We start from the raw sequence: 27,939 nt of genomic DNA, 5'->3' as shown, positions 1-27,939 counted from the left end.
GATTGAGAATGGGCCGTTCTGCTCAGAAAAGGCATAGCACCATGTCGGTTTGGAGAATAAAATGGTCTCTCTCCCAGTCGAGGTATGGCTGGAGGCACTGACCTAGTGGGAACGGGAAAGGCAAGGTGTTTCCCGTGGGGGGAATGTGGAAAACAGAGGAAACAGCAGGCACTTCTATAAGTCTGTCTGTCTAGAGGGTGGCTGAAGGTAGCAGCAGGGACACAATTGCCTTTGTTGACTGACTGTTCCTTAGTGGGAATAAAAATGGTCACCAAATCTCTCTGAGCAATGGTTTCTTATCTGCTACTGTTCAGTGGCCAATCTGCAATGAGTTGGCTCTCAGTCCTGCTCCTGACATCACACCTGGCACTAATTGCCCCCTTTGTAGCTAGTTTCAGCAGACAGGCCCAGGGCTGCATTCTCACCAGACCCTGCTCCTGCTTTCCTTGAAGTCACAGCCATTGACTTCCATGGCATCTGGGTGCCTGCAGCTCTGGCTGCATCCCACGCAGGATGGCTGCCTTGCAGGCTGTCAGGCTAGCACTGAATACTCACTGAACAGAATTAACTGACACTGCAGCTTCCTTCATGCTCGTCGAGAACAAACCCAACTCCTTCCCCCCAACTTACTTTGCAAAGTTGGCGAGGTTCTGAGTGACCTTGGCAATGAGGGTCAAAGTGCGTGCAGTGCGGTCATCAGGGTATTCCTGGAGCAAGTTAAAGAGGGAGGGGGACATGATGGCTGGACAGAGGAACCGGAGGAATAAGGAGGCACTGATGAGCCGCTCGCTGATGTCTGGCCGGCCACGGTTACTGCACTCTTGTCTCCATGAAGCAAAAACCTCTTTGAGTTCCCTTGGGAAGACGCTGCAATGAGAATTCAGGGTTTGTAAATTCAGGGCTAGGAACTTGAGCCTATTTCATAGTTCTGGCTGGCAAGTATGACAACCAAGCGTGACAACCCCCTTCCCCCTAAGTCATCCATGGGGCATGAACTCTGCTCCTCCAGCACTAAAAGTAGAGGCCTCCATCCCCTGAGCTGAAAGAGTAACTCCATTAACCAGTAGCAATAATAGGCTCTTATCCTCTTTTGTGGAGCTATCACTAGAAGGGGATAGGAAGCCACACTGAACCAGTGGGTTATATAGGAAGAGTTTTGATTGCCTCTGAAACTTGCAAAAGAAGCAACTTAATCCACCAGGCAGAGCTAGCCCCACTGTCTGTTTCCATTGAAGATGCTAGGAGCTGAATGTGCAGAAAAGCAGGCGCACAACAGTCTTCAAGTTTGGTGCCAAATGGGCTCCTGTCAACTGGATCGAGGCCCCCACCCAGGCTTCATTAAGACGGGATTTATAAAAGCCTAATAGGAAAAAAAAATCACCCTGGCTTTTTAAGTTTCAGCAAAGAGAACAGTTTGTCCTGGGATTGAAACATTTTCAGCTGTGCCGTGAACCCAAACAACAGCCTTGTGCTAGTGCCCAAGACCCGGGAACGGAACCGCGCATGTAAGCGGCCAGGCTCGTGTCGCTGCCCAAAGGGAGAGAGATGGGAAATGCAAACTGCACAGCAAGTGGCAACAAAGCCCAGTCCAGACATTAACTGATTCTTTCCCACCTCCTCCCGGCGAGGTTGGGAAATGTTACCAACCCTATTCTGCAGCTGGGAAACTGAGGCACAGAGGTGACATGATTTTACCCAGGGGACGCGGAGTCAGTAACGGGGCCACTATTAGAACTTGGGGCTTTTTGGCTCTTGGGCGCACACCCAGTCTAGTAGATCACACAAAATTAAAATGCTCTTATAGCCAGGGCCCTTCTTTTATACTGGGGCAGGGAATAGGAAGTTAGTGTTGTACAGGCATGTGTGTCAAATTCTGTTCTCAGAGACTGGTGTAAAGCCAGAGTAACTGCTTTGAAGCCACTGAAGTTATTCCTGGTTTACACCAGTGTAACTCAGGCCAGAATCCAGCCCATTTACCCTGAATCCCAGACAAATTCACTTGGGTTTAACCCGTGGATTCTGGCTCCTGGGGGTGCGTATCACCAGAGAGCCTCTTGTCTGTCTCCCCTCCCCATTCCCAACCTCCCACTATCCTGTTCCCAGCATGTTTTATTGATGGCGTGTGTCCCATCACAGTCAGGCACACCCTGAGGCTTCTTATGTTTTTTGTTATGTATTGTTATGGCTTCTTTCCTTCCCTGGCTACTAATTGGCTTTTAGCATCTCCACTGCTCTGTTCTGCTGCACAGAGCGTGCGCTCATCAATACATTAGTGCCTGGAAATCCAGATATGGCCTTCCTCAGCCCTCCTGGCGGTTTTCGGGCAGGTCATAGCGCCCTGCCTCTCGGTGAGGGGAATACTCTGAGTCAACGTGCTGCCCCGGTCGGTAGTTCCTGTTGGACGGGTAGCTTTGGCTTCCCCTTCCAATCCTGGTGGAGTGGACTGGCCACGTGGCTGGGGACCCTGCTGTTCAGCACGTTTTGGGGTGTGTCGTTTTCCTCTCTGCTCAGGGGATGAATGAGTCCTGCCTGTCTCTCCTGTGTTTGTCTCCCCACCCTGTACATCTCCCCAGTCACTACAGAGGTCACCTGTACCCCCTCCCCCTTCCTTCTAGACCTGTCACCATTGACAGTTCAGCAGTTACCCATGGAGAAACTGGAGAGTCCTGTCATTACCCTTAGCTCTGAAGAAGGAACTCACTGCGTGGGAATAGGTGGCACATGCTGATCTCTTTAAACGTCATCAGATGTGTCTCTCTCCTCGCTCTGTCTGTTTCATCTCTATGTCTCTTCCCTCCCCAGCTCATTTCTCTTGCCCTTTCTTAACGCTGCTCTGTTTTTCAGACTCTGAAATGCTAAAGGTCCCCTGAACGAGAAAAATAGCTAACTTATAGCCATGTGGACTTGACGGAGGGAGACATTTAGAAAAAATGAATGGTCTCCGCAGAAAGCTACGCACGACAGAGATCTGCTCCCAGTACCCCCATAAAAGCCCAGGGCCATTACAGAGTCTCTACCCCAGGCCTTCCAAGTCACACCAGCTAAATCCTCCTCCTCTGGCTCTGGATCAATACATATAAATGGGCAAAACCCCTTTACTTCATGGTACTTGCCCAGTAAGACTGAGTTCCTTTAAGTAATTTAAGGGTTGAACAATCTGGACAGGTTGAAGAGTTACTGAAAAATACCCCTTTAAAATGTATGTGACAGCGGCACATGCAGTAACGCAAAGTGCTCTTCGCTAATGCAGGATGGGAGTCAGAGAGACCATAAACATTTAATTGTATAATGAGGGATGGAATTTGGTTAGCAGGGCTTTATGAGATGGAGGGGTCCATAATTCATTACCCAACTGTCCTGTAACGAGCTTCCGCATGCTGAAATTCTGCTTACAGTGAAACTTTCCAGATGTCCAAATCATGTAATAATTGTAACAATTTTCAGTTATTGTGAACCTCTTTCCTTTCTCCAGCAGCTCAGCCTGCAGACTCTGCCACTCTCTTTTTCAAGCAAGATCTTTAACTGTCAGGGTGCCTCGGCCAATCCAAAACACTCATCGTCAGCCCAATTATTCCTCAAGAATCAATGAACAACAAGGCCCTGAGAACAGCATCCCGGCTGCTTCAGACTCTTCCTAAAGGGAGGGCCGGAGGAACACATCTCCCCATTGCATCTTTGACTTCCCCCGCGTCTCTCTTCTAGCCTATTTTTACCTTGACCTTTTAATGGCACCTCTGTTATTTTTAGCCAGAAATGAATTCAAACAACAATAATTTGCATCTCTGTCTTCTTCCATCTATAATTTGCCAATGACTGAAGACATCAAGTGTCACTCGTGGGAAGCAGATAAGTGCAATTCCTGAGGCCAAGAGAGCAATTAACTGGCCCACAGTAAGTTCCAGGCTACCAGGAAAAGAATCTGCCCTTTTTGCTTCTTTGTGGTGGATACAGAAGGTCAGAAGTGAGGATTTATTTGACTGACTGTTCTCTCCCTGAGAAATATCAACTCTATTCCTTCCCAGGTTTGCTGAAGGACCTATTGGATGTCTTGGGAGATTATCCAGTGAGAGTTTTCATACCGTCATGGAAGGGCTGGGGGATGAATCTTTAGTGGAGACTTCCTTTCTCCAAAACGATCATGAACATTAATGTTAAATCGGCATTAATAATAACTAAAGCCAGAGACTTAAGCAGTCTGATAAAAAGCCCATCCATTTGCTCAGCTTTCATTCGTCAGAGTCTGCTGATGTCATCCAGACCCGAATCTCTAATGTAAAAAAAAAAAAGCAGGATGACATAAAAGGAAGGAGGGAACTCTTTCAGGCCTTTCTTTACCCACCAAAGAAGCTTAAAAGGGCACAAGCCTAACTTTTTCCCTTTGCAGGACATCTTTCAAGGGAGCATTGGGGACAGGCCCCAAGGAGTTGTGGCTCCTAGTGCCCTGAATACTAGAAAACACTCTGTATAGATAAGCACCACCACAAACTGAATCCACAAAGAACAGCTAAGCCAGCTGTAATACACATATGCCATTAGTGTTGTCTACCCAACCCAGTTCCAGCCAGACCTCCAACAGCCCCAGCCTCCATCACTTCACGGCTGAGAAACTATGATTCCAGGCGAGAGCCCAGTGCAAGTGAAGTGAGGAATTCCCCATTATCGCAGACATAGGCTGCTTCTGATGTAGAGAGACAGGCTCCTCCACAGGCATGCACGGCACGGAGCCAAAGGGTGCTTGAGAGAGAGAGAGAGAAATGGGGAAATTAACAGCGTCAGCTCTGCCCCACCCGCTGGGGAATTCGGCATCCTGCAGCCCCAAGTGCCTTCCATGTTCAGTGCTGCTTCCTTAAAGGCGTGGTTAGAAACTTAGGCACCACCTGCTACACAGAAATTCCAAACCTCACCTGACATTAGAGAAGTGCAAGATCAGAGGTGGTAGAGATGGAAAAGACTGAGGAGATCTCCAACCCCTGCAAGAGCAGGAGAGAGCCCAAGGGAGGACAGCAAAGAGTAACATGATGCTGCACTTGGTTGGAGCCAAAAGGCCAAGACTCTTCAATTGCATCGCAACGTGTGTGTGAGTGAACAGTGTGCGTGCATGCAAGTGTGCATGAGTCTGGGGGAGTGTGCAGAGTCTGACCTGATTCCCTATGGCGCTCATGGCACTGATTTCTACACTTTGCTCAAGTCTGTCACACTGCAATGCTTGCAATCCCTGTTTGAATGGGTTCTTAGGGGGTTCAAGTGGGAATCAGTGTACACACTGGGCCAAATTCAGGTCTGATTAACAGCAGTGGAGTTCCACCTGCTAACCTCAGGTCTTGCTGGGGAAGGCGTATCCTGGTCTCTTGCTCCATTGCTCTTGCCCAGTTTTGTGTGCATGCGTGTATACACACCACCCTTGGCATCAGTCCTGATTGCCACTAAGAATGCTAAAGAAGAATCACTGAGTCAAGCGATCCCACTCACCTACCCACCGAAAAGAAATGTAAAAGCAAAGCCATGCTGCAGCCACACTTCGGCTAACAACACACTTGCCTTGTTCTCTCACTAATGACACTGTGGAGGAGAGCAGAGTCTCGCCCCTTGTAGACAATGGGCATGCAGAGCTGGGCACAAATTGATTGTCACTGTGATTACTTTTTGTAAAAAAAAAGTGACGTTTTCCAAAATGAAGTCAGTTTTTACAAAACTCTTTTCACTGCGAAAATGGCACATTTCTGCAGCTATGACCACCTCCATTCTCTTCCCAGGCAAGACCCCAAGGGTGCCCAATAAGAAGCTCTGAGTGTTTGTAGATTGTACATGCGCATTGACATTGCCTCTTGCTTCCCTACACAGCACCCTAAGGGTCCTGCTTCTGCTCATTTCGATTCCCCACCCCCTGATGGGTTGGTGTCCCGGGGCAGCCCCCCAGCTAAAAGTGAGAACTCCCAGCAACTATTGAGGGCATCTGCAACCTATAGGGCTCTGTGAATAGCTGTCTTTCGCCACTAGAAGAAAGGACAATGCAAAACAGCCTGAGTGCTGGGATGGTACATCCCCCACCTACAGCAGTACCATGTCTGCAACAGCAGAAAAGCAGGTGGAGAGAAATGAGGGTTGTAGGGATACTGACCAGTAAGAATTGATGATTTTACAGAAGGCCAGCTCACAGCACATTTTCAGGTTGCTCTGATGTTCAGGAAGGTCCGAGGATGAGCACTTACTGGGGTCCACCTCGCAATTTTCATCTGATTCATACAGAGCTTTGATGAACTCTCCTACAAAACAGACAGACAGAGATGGTCTTTGGTGGCAAGGTAGATAGGCATTCCACAAGCCCCAGTGTATAAGGGGTTAACCCGGACCCTTGCCTGTCACATGGGACTATAAGGCAAGAGAAGATACCTAGGGGGAAGAGTGAGGCCTTTTTCCTCCCAGCTGGCTAAGAGCCTGCATGGGATCGGGGGATTCGGACCCACTGTTCTGAGTGGCTTATTTTTGTCTGGAATCCTTTGTTTATGGATCAATACAGGAAAACCTGGAGGAAAAGAACTGAAACCCTGGCTGGTAAGTGTTATTCTCTTCCCCTGGCTGGCAGTTCTAGTGATGTGTCCAGAGGCAGTTACACTGATTTCTGCCGTAATGCTTCTTTGCCAAAACACAACTTTCCTAGGGTGCTACTGGCCTGGATTTGCCCCGGATGGTGCCAGTTTGGACAGATCACTCCCGTAGCAGACAGAGTTCACACATGCCATGGCGATTTGTGAGGTCAGGACTTGGCATCATGTCATTATGATCTCAGCTGACAGTGTCCCGATGCTGGAGATTGTGCCGGTGACACATCACGACACGGTCACGGGCCACAGGAGAAGTGGGCAGTCAAAGGGGGAAGATCCCAGAAGGAGTTTACTGGTTGGTTGATTTGCAGCTAAACCACCAGGCAGTGTCACCTCAAGGTCATTCTCCTCGATCCCCTTCACTCCCATTTGCCAGTTGATCATTCATTACACTCCCTGTGTTACACATTATGGCCCTTACTCACCCCTCCCTCACACTTGCACCACCATTTCTACCTGTGCACAGTGGGCAGAACTATCGCCATTCGGACTGGGAGTGTTTTACCCCACCCCCACCCCCCACCAACTTCTACACAGGACTAGCTGACCGAGCAAGGCAGTGGGAGAGTCACACGCAGGACAGGCTCCAAGGGCAGTGGTGGAGACACAGTGGAGGGACGTTAATGGGGATACAGGCAGGATTTAGCTGCCTCTCTGCATCTCCGGGAGGTGCAGGACCAGGCTGCCAACCTGGACAGAACAAAGATCCCTTGGAAGGTGTCTGGTTGGGCTGGATATCGCAGGAGAACAACCTTCCCCAGCAGGCTGGGCTGCTTCAGGTTCTGGTCCCAGGCAGTGCAGGTGGGTTTGCAAAAAGAATCTGTTTGAGTTCTGGGAAGAGGTTCAGTTTCCCTTTTCACCCCAATCCGTTTGCCCATCAACAATTACTGACCACGGGCCCTTCCTTGGCTAGTTCCCTTCTGTGTTTTCTCCCTTCTATTGCCCAAAACAGGTTTTAGTGATTTACCAGACAGCCTGTCCAATGTATTTTCCACTCAGCCGGCCAGCTTTTGGAACCTCTCTGTTTGCTCCAGGTGATGCCAGCTGTGTTTATCCTGCCCCATTCCTTCCTATGCTTAAAGCAGGCAATATGTACTATTGTGTTACCCTGCCACACAAAGATGAATTGTTTCCTTCATAAAATATCTACCGACAATTTGCGCCCCAAACAGTGAACAACTGCTGTAGCCTTTCCCTGCACCAGCCTGGAGCAGTAGGAATATTTGCAATCTAGCCCTGGAAATTCTAGCCCTTCATTAATCTTCTGACTTCTTAGCATTTTCAAAGGCAATCTGCTTACAGACTTACCTTCAGCCAGAAATCATTAGAAAGTAGAAACAAATAATATCCCTTTTTTAAAACTCTCCTGAGGTCTGCTGGTATGACTGAATTTGCCCGATAACCCCGGGTCTCCATCTCTACTATTTTTAATGTAGTACTTCCGCTTTTAGGCATTAACAATCACCTCCCTCCTAATGTTACATAACCTCTTGCCAGGATCTTGCTATGAATTTAGTATGAATGAGAAGGAAATTAACAGCTAGATAAACAGCAATAATATATGAATGTGCATCAGATCAGACAATGGATCCAGCAAGCCCTCTATTGTGCCCTCTGGCTAAATCTAGTAGATTATGCTTCAGAGGAAGGCAATTCACTCCCCACCCTTCCCCCAACAGCACCTGACCATTGTGCAGTGCTGCCCACGTGGGACTTCTCCCTGACCTTCCAAAGTTGATCAGCTTTTGCTCTGAGCAGAAGCCATAATTATCTTGACTTGTGGCAGTACAGCTGTTGTTTGGGTCATAAAGTTATCCAGCCCTTTTTAAAACCAGCATGAAGGGTTTTTGACAATGTGGAATGCAACAGTCATAACTCAAATTTGTGAGCTCTCATCAGATCCATTAGTGATTAGGGAAAAATCAGACTGTGATCACTGATTTGCTCTCTAGGTGGAAGGAACCAATAAGGCCTGTGTGACACTGTGAATGCATGTATGGGGAGCCGGGATGCTATGGCAGAAGACCTGGTGCATAACATAATTTGAAGTATTAATTTGCTTTCTCCTCTGAAAGTAGATTAAAGAGCTAAAATTAGATAACTCAGCAGTGACCTCAAGGAGGCCCCACAGAGCTGTAAAGTATGGCCCTCTGCAGTCACTTCAGGGCAGCCCACACAGACTACATGCTCCACCATGTGATGTTCCATCTGGATCCAAGTGGCCTGACTGCATTGCATGCTGGGATTTGTAGTCCACAGGCTGCACCCCCACACTAATCTGCAATCTGCTCCATTTTATGCAATATATACACAGACCATAAACTCCTGACAAACTGCCAGAGCAGCCCTCCGCTGGGTAAAGTTATGATGCCCCGATATAACTGAAGGCAGGCAGTGCTGAGTTAATGTTCCTTCCATAATGGAGAACACAAGGGACTGCAGAGATTAAGGCATTTCGTTGGGTAGATCCCCACCCCTGCTCCTGCCTGCACATACCTAAGGCATCCTGTAAGTACTTCTGCCCCACCAGCTTCAGGTACTCCTCGATGGCTTTCGTGGCCAGCGTGTTCTCCCGGAAAATGAGGTGCTCATTTTCACCACAGCGGTCAACTTCAGACATCATTAGGTCGGTCAAGAAATCCTGAAAAGGAAAATCCATTGTGGGTTATCACTTACTGACATGTGCGTCATTTAGCAGAGAACATACCGATCCCCCTTCTCCATGGGGCTATCACATTCACAGGGGGCCAGTGCATTGTAGGTGTTGCAGTCCATGAAACCCACTAGCTTCTCCTGCATGTATCAGTCACTTCTTTACCAACTCTGCCCCTTTTCTGGCTCCCCTGCAACTCCTAACAAAGGAGACGAGTAGTACAATACATCTCTGAAGAGTTATTATGTAGCCTTCTGGAAAATAAGCCATTCTAGCCCTTATGCATCTTCAACACTACCACCATCATCGTCTTCACCGAGGGCCTGCTTTTTAAAGGGGTCTCAACCCAGCCACCTGTTTTTTTGGGCACAATTTTGTCCACCCTTTTAACTGCAGCTACATTTAGACATCTAACTACAGTGCCAGCAAAACAGCTAGACAATGTTCAAATGCCATTTGCTGTGCCCCCAGATAATAGCTGAAAATCAAGCCCATAATATGCACCAGGATACTTCAATGTCATATTTACTCTAGTGTTCAGGTAAGTAAACAGTACTGCCACATTCCCGCTGATGGACTCATTTCCAGTTTGATGTACATGGAATCCAACTGCTCGTTAATCTTTGTGCTGCACAGCGATGTGCCTGGTGAGTGGGGACAAAACACGCTGCCAGCCATGCCCTCTGCATTAGTGAAGGCTGACCTTGACTTGCCAAGTCTAACAGCACTTTCACACTCCAAAGAGCACCACTGTGTTTGCTGGAATGAAGGAGTTAACAGGGGAAGGCGGGAGGCTCACCTGATTCCCCATGTGCCCAGCTGAAAAGCCACTGGTATTCAGTTGGCAGTAGCTATGAGTGCAGGTTAAATATTGCACAGTTTTAAATGCTAAGAACACCTGCGCATGCTGTTATCTGCATTGCTAATAAACAGAATTCCAGAGGAAACATGTTAAGCCCCCAGGACTGCTCTGGGTACTGAAAGATGTCCTGCCCCTTCCCAGCGCTTTGACATTCATTTGGAGGGCAGAAGGGAAATCAGTTGCCAGATACTGTGTGAATTACCCACATTAAACCTCTGACTGTTGCCTCGTGCAGGAGAGAAAGAGAGACAGAAATGCTGATAGGTACATTTACTTATACAGCTGAAGACATTTTTTTAAACCGCCTTCCACTAAAACAAAATCTCGTGCTTGGTGGTAACTCTTCACAGAGATAATGAAATTCTCCTTCCTTTGGCTTCCATAAGTATCTGTAAAACACACAACCCGTTGGCTGGGGCATGAATTGTAGAATGCTATGCCCATCTCCAAGCCTTGTTATGGCATTCCCCAAATAAATACTGCGCAGTCAGTGGGCCAGCAAGGTACATGCATAGCTTGGAAGAACCTTATGGTTTCTCATGTCCATGAATCTGCCCCGCCCAGCTATCATAGGCACAGCAGAACGATGTTAAGAAAGGCAAATGAGCCCGAGCCGCAATGTTTTCTCCCCTTCGACAAAGTAACGACTCATTCACCTTCCCCTTTTACAGAAACCAACACTGCAGACAGACATGCTGGGGTATCACATGATTAAACTAATAAGCAGCACATTCTAGGAAGACCTCCAGTCTTGAGTCTCAAGATTTCCAAAGAGATGGGATCTGAATAGATTTTCTTCACTTTGGGGACCCATGAAATCCAATCAAGCCCTAACACCAGACATCTGACTCCAAGACCAAGGCAGCATTGGTATTGGGAAAGGGGTGGTCCCTGGGAATCAGTTTTCCAATAGCGAGAAGGACGTGTTTCTGATTATCTGAGTGTGCAGAGTGTAACACCTGATACTCCAAGTCTCAGTCCAGATAATCTGACTGGGGTCTCAGAATCCGTCTCTGAAGAGTTTGGAGGTTTGGTCTGATCCCATCCCCGCACACTTTCCAGTAAGACATCACTGAAGTCCAGACAGGGGAGGAAGGACCCACCCTTCAAGATAATTAAGTAATATAGTGATGCCAGATTGACAGCCTTGGAGTCTGTTATCCTCCATTCACACAAAGGACACTCACAGGCATAACAGAACAAGCTTCCCCTGTACGCTGTCCTGCCAAATGTGCCTCACCCAAGGCCTGCAGGCGAGACAGTCCTTCAGGTTCCACTCCCTGGCGGTGGCTCCCCAGGCTGCCTTCAAGGGGGGCAGTTAGTTCTAGTCCTGGAAGAGTTTATTTTGGATGTTGACAGCTGTCCACAAGGAGCTGAATTAAGACACATCAACTCATCTCACGTAGGCCAAATGGGGATAAATTTCAGTCACTTTCCAATCTGTGTAGAATTTGAACTGGTGACTGTGACAAAGTTCCTCCTCTACTTTGGTGGATCTTGCGCTTATTGGCAGATTTGCTCGCCTTGGAGCTTCACGGCAGCCCTCAGCTTGGCTGTTTTTCTGAACCCACAGTCCAGGTCGACGACTCCTGTGTCTGACCCGGAGTTGTGAGGATTTGGGGGGAACCCAGGCCCTCCCTCTACTCCGGGTTCCAGCCCAGGGCCCTGTGGAATGCAGCTGTCTAGAGAGCCTCCTGGAACAGCTGGGCAACAGCTACAACGCCCTGGGGTACTTCCCCATGGCCTCCTCCCAACACCTTCCTTATCCTCACCATAGGACCTTCCTCCTGGTGTCTGATAATGCTTGTACTCCTCAGTCCTCATTCTCGCTCCTAGCGCCTCTTGCTCCCAGCTCCTCGCATGCACACCACAAACTGAAGTGAGCTCCTTTTTAAAACCCAGGTGCCCTGATTAGCCTGCCTTAATTGATTCTAGCAGCTTCTTGATTGGCTGCAGGTGTTCTAATCAGTCTGTCTTAATTGTCTCCAGAAGGTTCCTGATTGTTCTGGAACATTCCCTGTTACCTTACCCAGGGAAAAGGGACCTACTTAGCCTGGGGCTAATATATCTGCCTCCTATTACTCTCCTGTAGCCATCTGGCCTGACCCTGTCACATGACCTACAAGCGAAGGGACTATTAAAGTGATACACTGCCCATTCCAGCCCCAAGCAACTTCATTCTTTACCAACACTGTATTGTCATGTCTCTTTCATGAAAAAAAAGAAAAATCCAGACTGCTCACAGTACATTCTGCACTAAAAAAAAACCAAAAAACCTGGAAGAAAGATTGATAAAGACTGTGAAGCACTGCGAGGTCCGATTCCTCAGCAAAGACTGACAGCTGTAGTGCAGCTCACTGACATGACTGATGGCCACTGCTTTGCTCTCCCCTTGTTAGGAAGATTAGACATATTTACAATAAGTGGAAATAAAGTGATTCCCAGTTGTATTTTAACATCCGCCTCCATCCTTCCAAACACCTTGTCCAAAGACAAGGCTCATGTGCCAACCATGATCAATAGGAGCAGCAATTCTGATCAGCACGTAAGGCCAATACTACTGCTATTCCCGATTGCATCTCATGAATTAGTCTAACTGGTCTTTAGTGATGCCTGTGAACAGAAGTAAATGCCAATCTTCCATTGTATGTGAGATGCAGAGTCAGTGCCCCACAAGAGGAAAACACTGAATCCAGGGGTCCGCATAGCTCCAGCTGGGATAGTACCGGATCGTCCGAATGCCTATGCGGTCTGCTCTGCATTAAAGCAATAATATGAGCAGCTACAATAATAATACTCCTTTGCATCTTCTAGGTGCTTGGCAGGTATCTCTTCAATTCCTGCAACTGCTAACTCCTTTTAAAAATGAACGTACATTTCATTGAAATAAAAACAAAAGCCCAGCAGGACATAAACACACAACGGGGTGCATGAAGAGAACACGTGGCGCTGAATCATATCCCAGTCTCGGTGCAGCTGTGTAGGCTATGAGCCATGCAGGTATAGAATCAATGTTCTGGTATGGCTATTCATCACATAGATTCCCCGTCCCTCCCTGCTACCCATTCTGTCAGAAGGCTTTCAGATCCCATTTCGCTAAGTAATGCATTGACACAGGCACTTGATACGTTCCATTTACTTTTCCCTAACATTTCAGTAGAGGCATCAACATGATTCAAACATACAGTCTTTGGAGTATGAATTTGCAGCTGCGCTTGTTGAATTATAGGGCAGGCTGACACAGCTCTAGTGCCAGAATGGGAAAGATCTTAGCAGCATTGGCAGTTTAATATACAAATGTGGGTGTAATCAACCGAGGCGCCTAACCACTTCCCTTTCTGGGAAAGTCTGATAGGATTTGATAGGGATGCAACCAAGTGGGCTCTACAGAAACTCTGGAGACTGACAGAAATCAACAGAAAATGAGAGCCTTCCTTTAGAATGCTGAAACCATCCTGGAGAATGTAACAAAGAACAATGTCCCCGCCAGATAATTCTATAGGTGGGTTTAAAACTCCTGTAGGACTTTCCTATAAAGGTTACAGAGAGGCATCACCAGGCACATGTAACGGGAAAGCAAAGTCATCAGGGCAAGTTGAAGGGCAGACTGTAATGGGGAGGGCTCCATTGTACACACAGGTGCATGCACGGCTGCTGCACAGCTGTGCCCAAGGACCCTGGCCAATTTCACAGCCAGCTGGATGGCAACAGCAGGCTACAGGTGACTTCCACAGGCCTTGTGTTCACAGGGCTGGGACCAACGCGCCAGCAGAGCCTTCCCTGCACAGGAGCCTCGATAATAAAAGACAAGCTTTTTTAAAAAAAAAGTAATTCGGATTATTTCTCTAGACAGACAATCTCTCTCCTTGTGGGCCCAGGAAGCTCCATAATTCTCTGGCAACCAAGCAGGCATGAATTTCCCTCCCCTCGCTGTTTTCTCTGCCTTCTTCCCCTTTTATCAGAGGAGCTGGAAAGTAACTTTAAAACCCCTGCTCAAATCCCTTTAGCTGCTGTCTGTGTGATCACCTTTATCTTCCTGGGTGTTTCCCTGGGTATGTTTCAATTCCAAGCAGCAGCACGGGCTAACACAAGGTGCTGATTCTTAATTAGCAGCCCCTGACCTTGGCTTTGCCTGATTCCCTTTCCTGTCACTTTCCCAACATACAGATTATCTCAGGACCATTGAGTTTTAGAGCTTCCCTTTGCCAAGTTTCAGAGTAGCAGCCATGTTAGTCTGTATTCGCAAAAAGAAAAGGAGGACTTGTGGCACCTTAGAGACTAACAAATTTATTTATGCTCAAATAAATTTGTTAGTCTCTAAGGTGCCACAAGTCCTCCTTTTCTCTCAGCCAAGTGTTTGCATTTTGTGGTTTTGCTTTTTTGTGTTGTCAATTGAGGACTTGGTTGGGAGCTGGAACAACTCCTGGCTGCAGGGCAGCGAGACCCAAACTCAGGCTGAGCTCGGAATTTTGATACAAAAGCAAAACTTGGGCCAGGGTGCTGAGATATATCGACTGAAGGGCTGGCCAGAAATCAAGTGAATTTTGGTGGCTTCAGCCCAGTTATAGGGCTCCTTAGAATCCACAACTTAATGCAAAACTCTGGGTGTGAGTGATCCAACATAAAGCAAGCTGAGAAGAGATCCTCATGTGTAACGATGCTGGTTCTGGCGGGACCCAACTGAGAGTGTCAATTCAGGACAAATTGCTTCAAGCAGGGGAGTTACAGCCCAAGGCTGGGGTTTTTCCACCTCTAAGGCAAACCAAACCAGCCAGCCAGAAAGGACTTTGGTTTTACCCCACTGGCTAACCACTAGTCACACAAGCAATTCCCTTAGGCACTCCAGTTTCCCAGTATCACCACCAGTGCCACTCGTTATGGGGACAAATGGTTGTGAAAACCAATACCCCAGTAAAGAAAAAAGGTTCTCTCAATCCCAAAGGACCAAGCCCCAGACCCAGGTCAATATACAAATCAGATCTTACCCACAAATCACGCTGTTGCCAATCCTTTAGAATCTAAAATCTAAAGGTTTATTCATAAAAGGAAAAAGATATAGATGAGAGCTAGAATTGGTTAAATGGAATCAATTACAGACAGTAATGGCAAAGATCTTGGTTCAGGCTTGCAGCAGTGATAAAATAAACTGCAGGTTCAAATCTAGTTTCTGGAGTTCATCCACAGCTGGGATGGGTCTTTCAGTCCTTGGTTCAAAGATTCAGTGTGGCAAAGTTCTTCCAGAGTATGAAGCAGGATTGGAGACAAGATGGAGGCGCTGCAGCAGCTTTTTATATTCTCTTGCCATGTGGTCTTTCTTTCTTTGTTCCAAAGACAAGCACTCCAACACATGGCATGAAAAAACCTCAGAGTTCTGTCCATAGGCATGTCCCTGCATACCTTGCTGAGTCACAAGGTGTGTCTGCCTTCTCTCAATGAGTCGATTGCATAGCTGATGGTCCTTAATGGGCCATCAAGTAGGCTAGGCAGAGCTGACACCAACTTCTCTGGGGTGTTACCCAGAAGCATAGCAAAAGTTTGAAATACAGACAATATAGACCCAGTATTCATAACTTCAACTACAAAAATGATAGGTTTCAGAGTAGCAGCTGTGTTAGTCTGTATTCACAAAAAGAAAAGGAGTACTTGTGGCACCTTAGAAACTAACAAATTTATTTGAGCATAAGCTTTCGTGATCCAATGAAGTGAGCTGTAGCTCACGAAAGCTTATGCTCAAATAAATTTGTTAGTCTCTAAGGTGCCACAAGTACTCCTTTTCTTTTTACAAAAATGATAAACACATATAGACAGCATAATCATGACCAGCAAACCATAACTTGTCTTAGACACCTTATTTGACCCTCTTTATACAAGATTTGGTGCCACTACAGGACCTTGGTTGCAACCATGTTCTATATGGTCCCAGTTCAAGTCAATAACTTGACACGATGACATGGCTGCTCTGGTCATTATTACACCCTGCCCTCCAGCAGCTTGGCCCTGTACAGAGACATGAGAAGTCAAATTCCTTGATTATGGCAACTACATTTTAAGTCAGGAGTTCAGCCAGTGACAGTGGGGAGCTGAATGGGGAATCCTGACATTGTTGTTTAACAGCTAAGCCACACCCCTGCAGCCGTGGGACTAAAACACAGAACCTTATGTCCCCAGGCACAGTCTTCTGACCATTCATGTACCTCTGCCCGGCCTAGTTTCGGCTAGAAAATGCCCTGAGAAAGGGCTGTTTGGAGAATCTCACAGCAGCTGGTTTCTAGCTGTCTAGCTCAACTCCGAGGACTGAGAAGGCCCCAAACATTTGCATTATCATCAAAGACAAACCTCCAGAACAGAACACCCCGAACTTTGGAACTGGATCCCAGCTTCCCAGCTAGAGCATGTCATTGGGTCAGTTATCCTGGTACCCTGCCATTGTACTCGCAGTGTTATTGGCCCACACAAACGGGCCAGATCAGTGCTGGGTTACGTAACCAGAATGTCTTCTTTACACACAACGGAATGCCTGCAGAACTCCTCCCGGGGCCTCACTCACCCACCGAAAAGAGGCTGAATCAAATGCAATAACTAAAGCCAATAAAGCTCCGTGGGTCTGAGCAGCAGAGATCAGCAGGGGGTTGTTTTTTGTTTGAGCCCCTGGCTATGGAAGAAAATAGCATTTGTTATTTCATTCCGTCAGTGTCCAGAGGGGTAGCAGAAGGGCTCTACTGAGGTTCTCCAGACCTCCTTAAGTGTTTGTTTAATGGTATTTGCTTCAGATTGGACACAGACAAACCTGTACAAGCCCAGTCGCTTCACAAACCTTGATATGATAAAGAACAAAGATCCAGCGGAATAAATCCAGGGTCTCACAGCAGCGCTGCAAGGCTGGTTACCAGGAAAACCGTTTACACAAACCAAGCCTGGCCTACCCATCCCCAAGTGCTGTGCACCCTGTCCTAATAATGACTCCGACAGTCCTTCCAAAACAGTTCTCTGAAGAAAACTCACACGGGAGTTAAACAACAAGGAGTCCAGTGACACCTTAAAGACTATCAGATTTATTTGGGCATAAACTTTCATGGGTAAAAAACCCCACTTCTTTATGAAGCTTAGGCCCAAATAAATCTGTTAAGTCTTTAAGGTGCCACCGGACTCCTCGTTGTTTTTGTGGATATAGACTAACACGACTACCCCCTGATACATGAGTTAAACTGGCTTAGTGGCAATTAGAAACTCTGGGTTCCTTCTCTCTTTGACCGCCTTAATGGGCTACCACAAGTGCTTCGCTAAGGAGAGAACAGGCTGGCCCCACTTCCACTTCTCCAGGATTGTGACATACCAAGGCAGGCCCACATGCTGGCAGGGAGGGATCTGGGTTGCCCTGCAGCCCAGCATGGTGGGGGCGGGGTTGCCAGCCGGCCCCACGTTATGTGGACTGGGGTGCAGCAGTGGTTCGGGACGGGCGGGCAGCCGGCCAGCCCCGCATGGAGAGGGTCTGGGCTGCCACTGCCCTGCCACCCAGCCTCTTCAGCCCAGGTAACACATTGTTGTGAGTTGAGAACCACTGCTTTAGAACATTGTTCAGAAAGAGTTCACAATGTCTTGTTTTATCTGAACTAGTTTGGTGGCCCTAATTTCAAAGAGCTGCTGCCCATTCTCCCCCCTCTTCCTCCCAATGCCTGTGTCTCCACGCCCCTGGACTGGGGCAAAAAGGGAGCAACATGATCTATCTGGAAATCCAAACTCAAGTGGCCAGTTGCTCCTTGATAACAGACAGGCTGGGCCCACAGGTCCCACTACATGCAACAGGGCCAGCAGCTAACTATCGGCCCTGAACTTTGGAGAACTGATTGAAAAGTCCACCGTGTAAAAAAAAACCAACACCCCTCAGAAAAGCAACCCTTCATCACAGATGTCAATAGGCATGAGAAAGCATATTAATTACTAAGATCAAACAAAGACAAATAAAATAATGGGAAGAAAAAGCTTCTTCACTAAAGACCAACCAGGAGAGGAGCAGGCAGCTAATTCACTCCTTCACTCAATCAATAATTCTGACATTCCTTGCCTCCAGGTTGTCTTTCTGCATCACAATGGTTATGCTTAAACCTGCCTCTGCCCTGGAGAATGTAAAAAGTATTAAGAGACAAGCCCATCCTGCATTAGCTGTGTTTCAAGTATTGGACTGAGCATCATGACAGACAGTTCGTAATTTTAATCAACAGATCTGCCAATGTCAAACTTGAATAAAACTCTGTAATTAAAATCACTCGAGAAAACAAACAAACAAACCAACCGACCAATGCCCCACCCACACTGCAAAGGGTCAGGAAGCCTTTCCATATAATTTAATAAGCCTGGACACATGCTCTCCCACATGCCTTTGTGGCCCCCTACCCCCTGGTTCCCCCCCCCATGCATGGATGCTCTTCCCTCCAACCTGTGCTGACAAGTGCACTCCTGCTTGTATGCATTGGTAAGGTGCCAGTCCTCTGGAAAAGTCCCAGTAGGATTTAATAGGGATGAAACCAATAGGGTTCTATAGACATTTCTCTACAAGTCTATAGATGTTAACAGGGAATAAGACCCTTTCTAAATGGTTCTGGAGCCAGTCTATATAATTCTGTAGCCAGAATGTCATTCCCTACTCAATTCCATGGGCTGTTTCCATAAGGAACAGCCCACATCTGAGCTCCGACGTGTCTGTCTGTAGATATACATTCTTCTATGTTTCCTGGGGCACGTTTCCATGTCTGCTGCAACCCTCTGGATGTAAACACACAGTCAGCTGGCACTTTGCCGTAAGGAAAGCACAAGGAGACAAAAGGGAGGTTTCTTTGGGAGAGGCAATGAGCGAAAGAGTGAAGAGCAGCAACGTTTCCTAGGAAGGAAAGGCCTTTCCAGAGGTATAACAGGCAGAAAACGTTTGGGGCGACAAGTCCTGCTCAGATTGTACTTGGAGCATTTTATAACCTTGCTAACCTGGGGAATGTTTACACAAGATCTAACCTGCACCTTTAAGGGATACATTCACAGCTGGACATGCAAGGGGTTTATTTAGCCAGCAATGTTAATGAGAGCTGCAGAGCTATGCCCCACACACCTGCTGCTCTGAAATGCACTCCCTTTTGTGCTGAAGTTTACTGTAGCGAATATTATCACTGACTGTTGGGCAGATTGATTTTGAAATGACGAGGTTCCGCACATCACAAGCCTGATTAATAGGACTGACTTAACCTTAAGAGGATTGAACTGATAAAGGTAGTAAGATTACTAGTTATCCCAAAGACTGGCCCCAGTGTCTGGCTATACTCTTTGTGGGGGGCAGAGGAGGGTGGGTCAGGAGTTGTGCTAAGGGTTGGCGGGGCTGGACTGAATGTGTACTAATGAGAGAGACAAGGCAGGGGAGGTAATATTTTTTATTGGACCCAGTTCTGTTGGTGAGAGAGACAAGCCTTCAAATTTACATGGAGCTCCTTGTCAAGTCTGGAAAAGGGACCTATGTATGTATACTCCTGTCAGAAGTCCCTGAACTTCAGTGTTTTAGTAGCAGGATAACAAGATGCTCTTTGATTACAGATGCCTGTTTGGGAAACAACTGTGCTGTGGAAGAACTGCCTGAAAAAACCCAACCACCACCAATGCAGTATTGCACACATAAAAATACATCAAAATAAGAAGGTAATAATAATAATAATACGAAAGGCAAATGGCAGATTTTGCAGTGGGGGGAGGGTGTGTAGTTGCACCTGTGGAATCAGTGCCAGCCCCTCCACAGACAAAGGCCTGTGGCTGGACATTGACATGCTCACTATTACCAGTGTGAAGACAACGCACCACCCACCTAGCTAGGGCCCCTCACATTCTCTTACCCTGGGTTTCTCCAGGACCGGTCCGTGGACCTGCACCGGTCCCTGAAATCTCCCTGTAACAGTTTAGGAAGGCAGCAAGCTGGTCTTTGGTATCCAAAAGGTTGAGTAACACTGCAAACCCCCATCATTCATTGTTCAAGGAATACACTTGCTGTCAGAGTATATTTTCAAATTAAACAGTGTGGAGTCCAGCACTTCTGAGCAAAGTACTGTGTCTCCTGACATTCATGATCACACATACAAAATTGGATTTGTGTGCAATGAAAGAAGCCGAGTTTGGAGAAGGAAAACATATTCTTGTTCAGTTCTAGGCTTGCACTACACAACAGCAAAACAGTTGATTTTTAAAACATATTGGCAGCTCAATGAGTGTCCCTTAAATACATTTTAAAACACCATGTAAACTAAAGCAGCCAGCTGAGACCGTAAACTATAAAACATGTACAAGACAAAGGCCGACGGAGATGTTCTGGCAGCAGCTGGGCTCTTAAGCAATGAACAACCCTGAGAACACAATTAAGTGGAATGTAAATTTTTCTCGCAGCACAACATGGAGCCCGTAATACCTTGTTAAAGCTCCATATATGCAACAGCCATGAAATAATGGCTTGTGTTGTGCCAGTGGCCTACCTGAGGCCAGTGACTCCCCCTGACTGTGCCAGAGACTGTCCCTCAAGTGACAGTTCTGGGAAAACAGACAAGGAAAATGCACAGAGGTAGAAACGTTCCAACATCAGCGTCTCGGAAGGGACATACCCTGGCCTGCAATGCTACAGAGCACCAGAGAGGAAAGAACGCTGCTCCCTGACGTGTTTTTTGGGGGGGGCTAGATAACCGCCAAAACCAGAACCTCACCTAAGAAGCCCTTCATATATTGGAACTGGGGGGAAGGCGGCAGGCCCATGATTTTGGTTCCATGTTTCATTCCAAGCTGATAGGGGTTAATTTTCCAGCTTCTGTTTCGATGTGGCCAGTGTCTTGTAAAATGATGGTGGCTATCTCGTAAGAACAGCTGATCTCTCAAGAGTTCTGCCATCTTGGCCAATGCTCATGAGATTTTGGTGCTTTTGATTCAGTCTCACAACCCAACCCTGACCCTTAGTCTAAACCTAATATGGATCCAGATCCTCAGACTGCCTCTGGTCTCATTCCTACCAGTAGATTGAATTTGTGAGGTAAGCACCTGTTTCTCCTACCCCACACCATCAAGGCCCACGTTGAATGAACAGTGGACTTCCCCAGGGATCTGTATTGCTCCAATGCTCCTTAACACATACACAGCTGACCTACCTCTGAACTTGGTAACAAAGTTTGTATATGCTGATGATCTCTGCCTGGCAATAGCTATGAGGAGCTGGAGACCTGCCTGACTGTGACACCTTTGCCAAGTACTTTTCAAAGTGTCAGCTTACTCTATACATATTAAAGACAGCGTCATCCATCTTGCCAACTGGTTAGCTCATTGAGAGCGGCACGTCGTTCTGAGCAACCAGCCAATCATTTTTGAACTGTACCCTACTTATTTTGGGATAAAGCTTGACAGCTCTCTGTCATTTCAACAACACATTGAGAAGACGAGCCACAATCTAGCTGAGAGTCGCACTCCTCTGAAGGTTTGCCAGCAACATACTGGATGCTAGTGCTGCAATCCTATGGACATCTATCAATGCCTTAATTTTTCCACAAAAAGAAAAGGAGTACTTGTGGTACCTTAGAGACTAACAAATTTATTTGAGCATAAGCTTTTGTGAGCTACAGCTCACTTCATCGGATGCTTGTAGTGGAAAATACAGTGGGGAAATTTTATATACACAGAGAACATGAAACAATGGGTGTTACCATACAGACTGTAACGAGAGTGATCAGGTAAGGTGAGCTATTATCAGCAGGAGAGCGGGGGGGAGGGGGGGAGACCATTTGTAGTGACAATCAAGGTGGGCCATTTCCAGCAGTTGACAAGAACGTGTGAGGAACAGTGGGGGGGGGGAGGGATAAACATGGGGAAATAGTTTTACTTTGTGTAATGACCCATCCACTCCCAGTCTTTATTCAAGCCTAAGTTAATTGTATCCAGTTTGCAAATCAATTCCAATTCAGCAGTCTGTCTTGGAGTCTGTTTTTGAAATGTTTTTGTTGAAGAATTGCCACTTTTAGGTCTGTAATCGAGTGACCAAAGAGATTGAAGTATTCTCTGACTGGTTTTTGAATGTTATAATTCTTGACGTCTGATTTGTGTCCATTGATTCTTTTACGTAGAGACTGTCCAGTCTGGCCAAGGTACATGGCAGAGGGGCATTGTTGGCACATGATGGCATATATCACATTGGTAGATGTGCAGGTGAACGAACCTCTGATAGTGTGGCTGATGTGATTAAGCCCTATGATGGTGTCCCCTGAATAGATATGTGGACACAGTTGGCAACGGGCTTTGTTGCAAGGATGGGTTCCTGGGTTAGTGTTTTTGTTGTGTGGTGTGTGGTTGCTGGTTAGTATTTGCTTCAGGTTGGGGGGCTGTCTGTAAGCAAGGACTGGCCTGTCTCCCAAGATCTGTGAGAGTGATGGGTCGTCCTTCAGGATAGGTTGTAGATCCTTGATGATCCACTGGCTGATTACTGTGTGGCAGAACGGGGCTCCAGTTGCCATTGTGGCAAGTTGGACTCAGCGATCAACTTTGCCCTTCACATCATCACTGGTGTGATCTGGACAACTCCAGTCTCCAATCTTCCAATCCTGGCTGTCATTGGTCCCCTGGTGATTAGGCGTGTAGGCAGGTTCCTGGCTGCATTACTGTGCAGAGCCAACGATCACGACAGCGTACTTCACAATTTCATCTCAAAGCCACGTCAACAATGCCAGCGAAAGTCAAGATGTCCTTTTTCTGAAATAGCTGACCCTGTCAGACAGCACATCAGACACAGGAACAGCAGCAGCAGGTGATGTGGGACTAAATTTTGGATCGATGGCTCATTTCTTGGCAGACAGACAAAGCAGATCTAGGTCTCTTAGTCTCTCCAGCTCAGTTCTCATGTGCCCCTCTGAACAACCACATGAACCAAAAGATCCTTCTTTGTTACAACAGGGTACATTGGGTTTTAATTTACATCTTCACTGTTGGGGTTTCTTGAGCACCTTGCCCTGCCCTGTGGAACTCAAGAACAAAGAGCATGCCATCTGATCACGGACTGCCCTCTTTCTCCTTGGGATGGTGGATGGAGGTGCTGATGTCTCTAGATGATGTGGCCATCATAGAGTGGCTTCATCACTGACGTAGCACCAAAATCATTGTTTGTGCTGTCAGAAGCCATGCGCCAGAAGACTATAAAGGCAGGATAAAAATGCAGAACAAATAGGAGCCCAGTTGCAGCAAAAAAAACCCTCCCTGCAGGAAACCTGCATGAACATTCTGGACAGATTCACAATCTTCTGGGGCACCAGGAGCAGTGTCTCATATTAAGAAATTGCCTTGGGACATGCCTACCTTCTTTCCATCAGCTGTATATGCTCCAGCCTTCCATGGGGCTAGAACTGCTCCACAACTCAAGCCTGAGACCGAGAGCACAGCAATCTTTGTCGTGGGTTAGAGCAGCCACAGCAGAATGGGAGACAGTCAGCAGCGGTCAGCAGTGAAGCAGGGGGACTCCTTGGTTCTGGCATGACCAAGTCTCATCTGCCTATGAGTCTGGTGGGATCAACTACTGGCATCTCCAGATGACTGCGTGGGGAATGCAACTTGACTTGCAGCTAGTGCAGCCCTACAAAGATCAATGAACCAATGCCTCCCCTCAGTGAACACCAAAAGGAGATGCAGTGCACAGGGGCTCCCATCCGGTGCCAGTGGAATAAGCGGATTACCCACCTGGCCCTCTCATCAAACACATGCAAAGCAGCTCTACCACATCTCAGGGCGTCCCCCATCCATGAAAGATCCATTCCCCACTACCTTGGCAGTCACTGCCCGCTCACTAGGCTCATCTCATTTACCGCACAGCTCCCTGCAAGGCAAGTGGCAATTAAAAAGGTCACATTGGTAATTGCTTAATTACATAGCTTAATAGGCTCCCTGCAAAATGTACGTGTATTGGAAGGCGATCTTTCAGTCGGAAGAAGCAGTTGCATTGCTTTGTGGGTTTGTTAGACTGCAGTGCCATACTATGCTTTGCATATGGAACAGACACCTGGGTAGTATAGGTGTATTACTATACGCTTGGACGGATTATGTGCTTATCTAAAGGCCCGGCACAGCCACAATCTGTGACTTTTAGGACACATTCAAGGCCTGGCTGTTTTCTCAGGCCTTCACTGGAATGACAGTTACACAATGCATTTGGCTTGTGTTAGCAGGCTAGTCTTTGTACAGTCACTTGGAAGAGGCATATTATTACTCGTATACGCTGATGTAACACCAGCACTGGGCATAGACCTTTACAGTAATAGCGGCCCCAGTCCCTGCCCCAGAGAGCTTTCAGTACAAGTTAGACAAGCCTAGGACACAGAGATAGACAAAGGGAGGCAACAGGAAAAAGATAAAGCCAACAGCACGTCTGCTGAGCTCACAAGTCAATCGTGGGAGCTGGGGAATTTCCAAAGGGAGACTAGGGTCAGGCACAGGGGAGGAGCAGGCAGCACTGGGGACAGGTGGTGAGAAAATGAGGCATATGGAGGAGGAAAGAGATTGTTCTAGACCATGGGTTCTCAACTAAAGGTACATGTACCCCTCGGGGTACACAGAGGTCTTCCAGGGGGTACATCAACTCATCTAGATATTTGTCTAGTTTTACAACAGGCTATGTAAAAAGCACTAGCGAAGTCAGTACAAACTAAAAGTTCATACAGTGACTTGTTTATAAAAAGAAAAGGAGTACTTGTGGCACCTTAGAGACTAACAAATTTATTAGAGCATAAGCTTTCGTGAGCTACAGCTCACTTCATCGGATGCATGACTTGTTTATGCCACTCTATATACTATACACTGAAAAGTACGTACAATATTTATATTGAAATTGATTTATTTTAGAATTATATGGTAAAATGAGAAAGTCAGCAATTTTTCAGTAACAGTGAGCTGTGACACTTTTATATTTTTGTGTCTGATTTTGTAAGCAAGGTGAAACTTGGGGATACACAAGAAAATCAGACTCCTGAAAGAGGTTCAGTAGTCTGGAAAGGTTGTGAGCCACTGTTCTAGACACAAGGAGCAATACAATACAAGGGACAAAGAGAGTAACAAGGCAAGAAGACAGGTAAGCTGTTTGGGGCAGGGACTGACCTGTTCTGAGTTTGTACAGCACCCAGCACAATGGGGCCCAGACCCATGCCTGGTGCACCCACACACTACCACAATACATATAAACAATAGTGAGTGACAGGTGATGAGATGTAGGCGGGTGCAGAGCTGTGCAGAGCCCTGGGAAGAGGACAACATATGGAACCCAGGAGTCCTGACTCCTAATCCCTGCTTCTAACTTCTTGGGATCTGCACTGACGGTGGTCATTTCACGCAAGCCAGGCAGCTGACCCCTTTTCCATTAAGACTTTAGGGGTCGTCCAGTGAAGATTTTAAAACCAGAGTCTCAACAACTTCCAGGTCTCTCCGGGGGGTTGATGTTTGTAACGTCCTTCCATGGCATTGAAAGGATCAGTGTGTTGGCAACTCTAGCAATGACCTAGTTTAAGGCAATGAAGAGACTAATTGAAGGAATATTGCGTTAGTACCTTGAGTAACTACTAAACCCACAGGCGCTTATTGTGTGGTGCCTAAAGCAACCCCCTCAGGCTGGAGGCAGGAGTGCATGAACAGAACTCACGGGTAAGAGGGGAATGGCTCTTACAGGAATGGTTTAGAAATGCCTACACTTGTAACACACAACGCTGGGAAACCCAGTACTGCTCTCTGGAGCTGCCACGCACCATCTCGCTTCCCTTGCTGGAGAAAATGGGGGGGGGGAGAGGGCGGGGCTCAGAAAGGCAATTAAAGGCATAATTAGCTTGACTATGGCTGCTATAAAAATATTATCAGATAGATAAGCTCTTCATGGGGGCAATTATATGGCTGCTGCCAGTTACATACACGCGAGTGAAATGGCATCCTAGGGCTGGGAACAGCACCGCTGCTTTGCAATCTGAACAGCCTTCCTACAAAGAGGATCCCAGGGCAGGGGGGGGCCAACCTGTGGCTCCGGAGCTGCCTGCGGCTCTTCAGAGGTTAATATGCGGCTTCTTGCACAGGCACCGACTCTGGACTGGAGCTACAGGTGCCAACTTTCCAATGTGCCTGGGGCAGGGGGGAGCGGATGGGGGCTGCTGGCGTATTACTGTGGCTCTTTGGCAATATACATTGGTAAATACTGGCTCCTTCTCAGGCACAGGTTGGTCACCCCTGCCCCAGGGCATGTTCGAAGAGAAACAGCTCCGTGCAATAGGTCCTACCCTCCTGCCTGCATCGCAGGGCTCTGTCCTGGGATCCCAGCTTTTCCCTGGGCTGCTGAGTTTCATTTAGGAGACACAGGCTCCTGCAGCCCTCCATGTCAGTCACTGTTCAGCAAAGCTACATGAGGTCCAAACTAGCCACACTGCTGGGTGGCTCTGGCCAAACCCATGTGGGCCAGGAGGGGAGAGGATGGGGCACGAGTTGCGGAATGTTTTCTTTCACCCCAGCATTTCCACTGCCAAAAACTGAGGGAGAAAGCAGGGAGCTTCCAGCAGGCTTGTACAGGAGGGAAGTAAATACTTCTGCTTCGGAGAGGCAAATCCTCATAGAACAAACAAATAAGGAGCCAAGTGTTACCCCTCATTACTTCATAGCCTGGGAAATATCGATTGCACATAAACAGCCAGTTAGTTAGAGCTTAGTCGGAGGTGGGTTTTGTTCTACCATCCATTTGGGGAAGAGAGTTTTGATCTGTTTACATGTTTATAAAACTGGCTCACACATTTTTAAGATGGGCCAGGAATGAATTTAGGCATTGAGACTACAGTGCTGCAGGTTCACAAAAACCAGCGAGTAGCAGCTGCATTTCTGATCACGATGATGCACCTTTCTATAATGCCTTTCCTCTGCAGATCTCAAAGCACATTACAAAGACTACGTCTCACATCATCATGTTAGGAGACATTATATTGCTTTACAGATGGGGAAACTGAGGTACATAGCAAGTCAATAGGGCAGCCAATAACCAAATCCAGGAGCCCCAACTCCCAACCCTGTGTAACCACAAGCCCATGCCTCCTCTTCAAAGAAACAACGGTGCCACTTTCAGGCTAATCTTTTCACAAATATAAAAAGAGCCAAGAAATCTGCACCCAGCACCGGAGCACATTTAGGTCTGGATATTTTTCAGACTTTCCAGTGGGCTGGAGCAGCTTCATAAACCTAGATCCTTTGCTTTTAACCTTATCAAAATGCCTTTCCCTTTTCTCCCCAGCTATCTTCTCCCTTGGCTACTGGTCAGGGTTTTGCAGGCACGCTGAACTCTCCAACCACCTGCGGGAGAGTCCAGGGCTTTGGAGCAGGGCCCGGAGCTGGGGCTGCAGGTTTTTGCCTGGAGCTGGAGCAGAGCCAGAGCACAGCTCCAAAGCCCTGCAGGAGACACTTTTCTTCCTCCTCAAACACCCACCCAAAGTAGCACTGTCCTTGAGTTAGGTGTGGGCTTGTTATCTATATTTTCCAGGGCCAGGCCCAGTCAGACACAAAGAGAAAATGGAGTGAGAGGAAAGGCAGGAACAAAAAGAGGATGAGATGAGGAATCTTTGCCACTACAGCTTGTTCTGGTGGTTCTCAGGCCTGAATGCTAATAATCCCACCCTACCTCAATCCAGAGCCTCTGATGAAACAGTGCTGCAGTGTCTACAGGAATGGTCCAAAATGCTACAGCTTTCCCTGAGGACCTGCAGTAATTTGGACCATTCACACCACGCTGCTCTCTCTCCAATAAGGGGTAGGTCTACACAGCAGCTGGG

The 27,939-nt window shown here is 47.3% G+C and overlaps 1 protein-coding gene across 28 annotated transcripts in view; it reads right to left on the bottom strand.

Moving 5' to 3' along the window:
• Positions 1–27,939, bottom strand: part of LOC119844076 (DAB2 interacting protein) — a 494,149-nt gene that overhangs the window by 29,327 nt on the left and 436,883 nt on the right. For all 28 annotated transcript variants that reach the window (XR_006276072.1, XM_043498919.1, XM_043498921.1 and 25 more), the window contains 3 exons: positions 9,099–9,243; positions 6,119–6,263; positions 631–867 (listed from right to left, as the gene is read on the bottom strand). Coding sequence is in view for 27 of the 28 variants with exons in the window: in XM_043498919.1 (XP_043354854.1) it covers positions 631–867; positions 6,119–6,263; positions 9,099–9,243 (527 nt within the window). In the remaining variant the exon portion in view is untranslated. The remainder of the gene's footprint in view (positions 1–630; positions 868–6,118; positions 6,264–9,098; positions 9,244–27,939) is intronic.

Source organism: Dermochelys coriacea, chromosome 16, assembly GCF_009764565.3.
Source record: "Dermochelys coriacea isolate rDerCor1 chromosome 16, rDerCor1.pri.v4, whole genome shotgun sequence".
Lineage (NCBI taxonomy): Eukaryota > Metazoa > Chordata > Testudines > Dermochelyidae > Dermochelys > Dermochelys coriacea.
The sequence above is the reverse complement of the archived record's forward strand: the minus strand, read 5'-3'. Positions and strand labels throughout refer to the sequence as shown.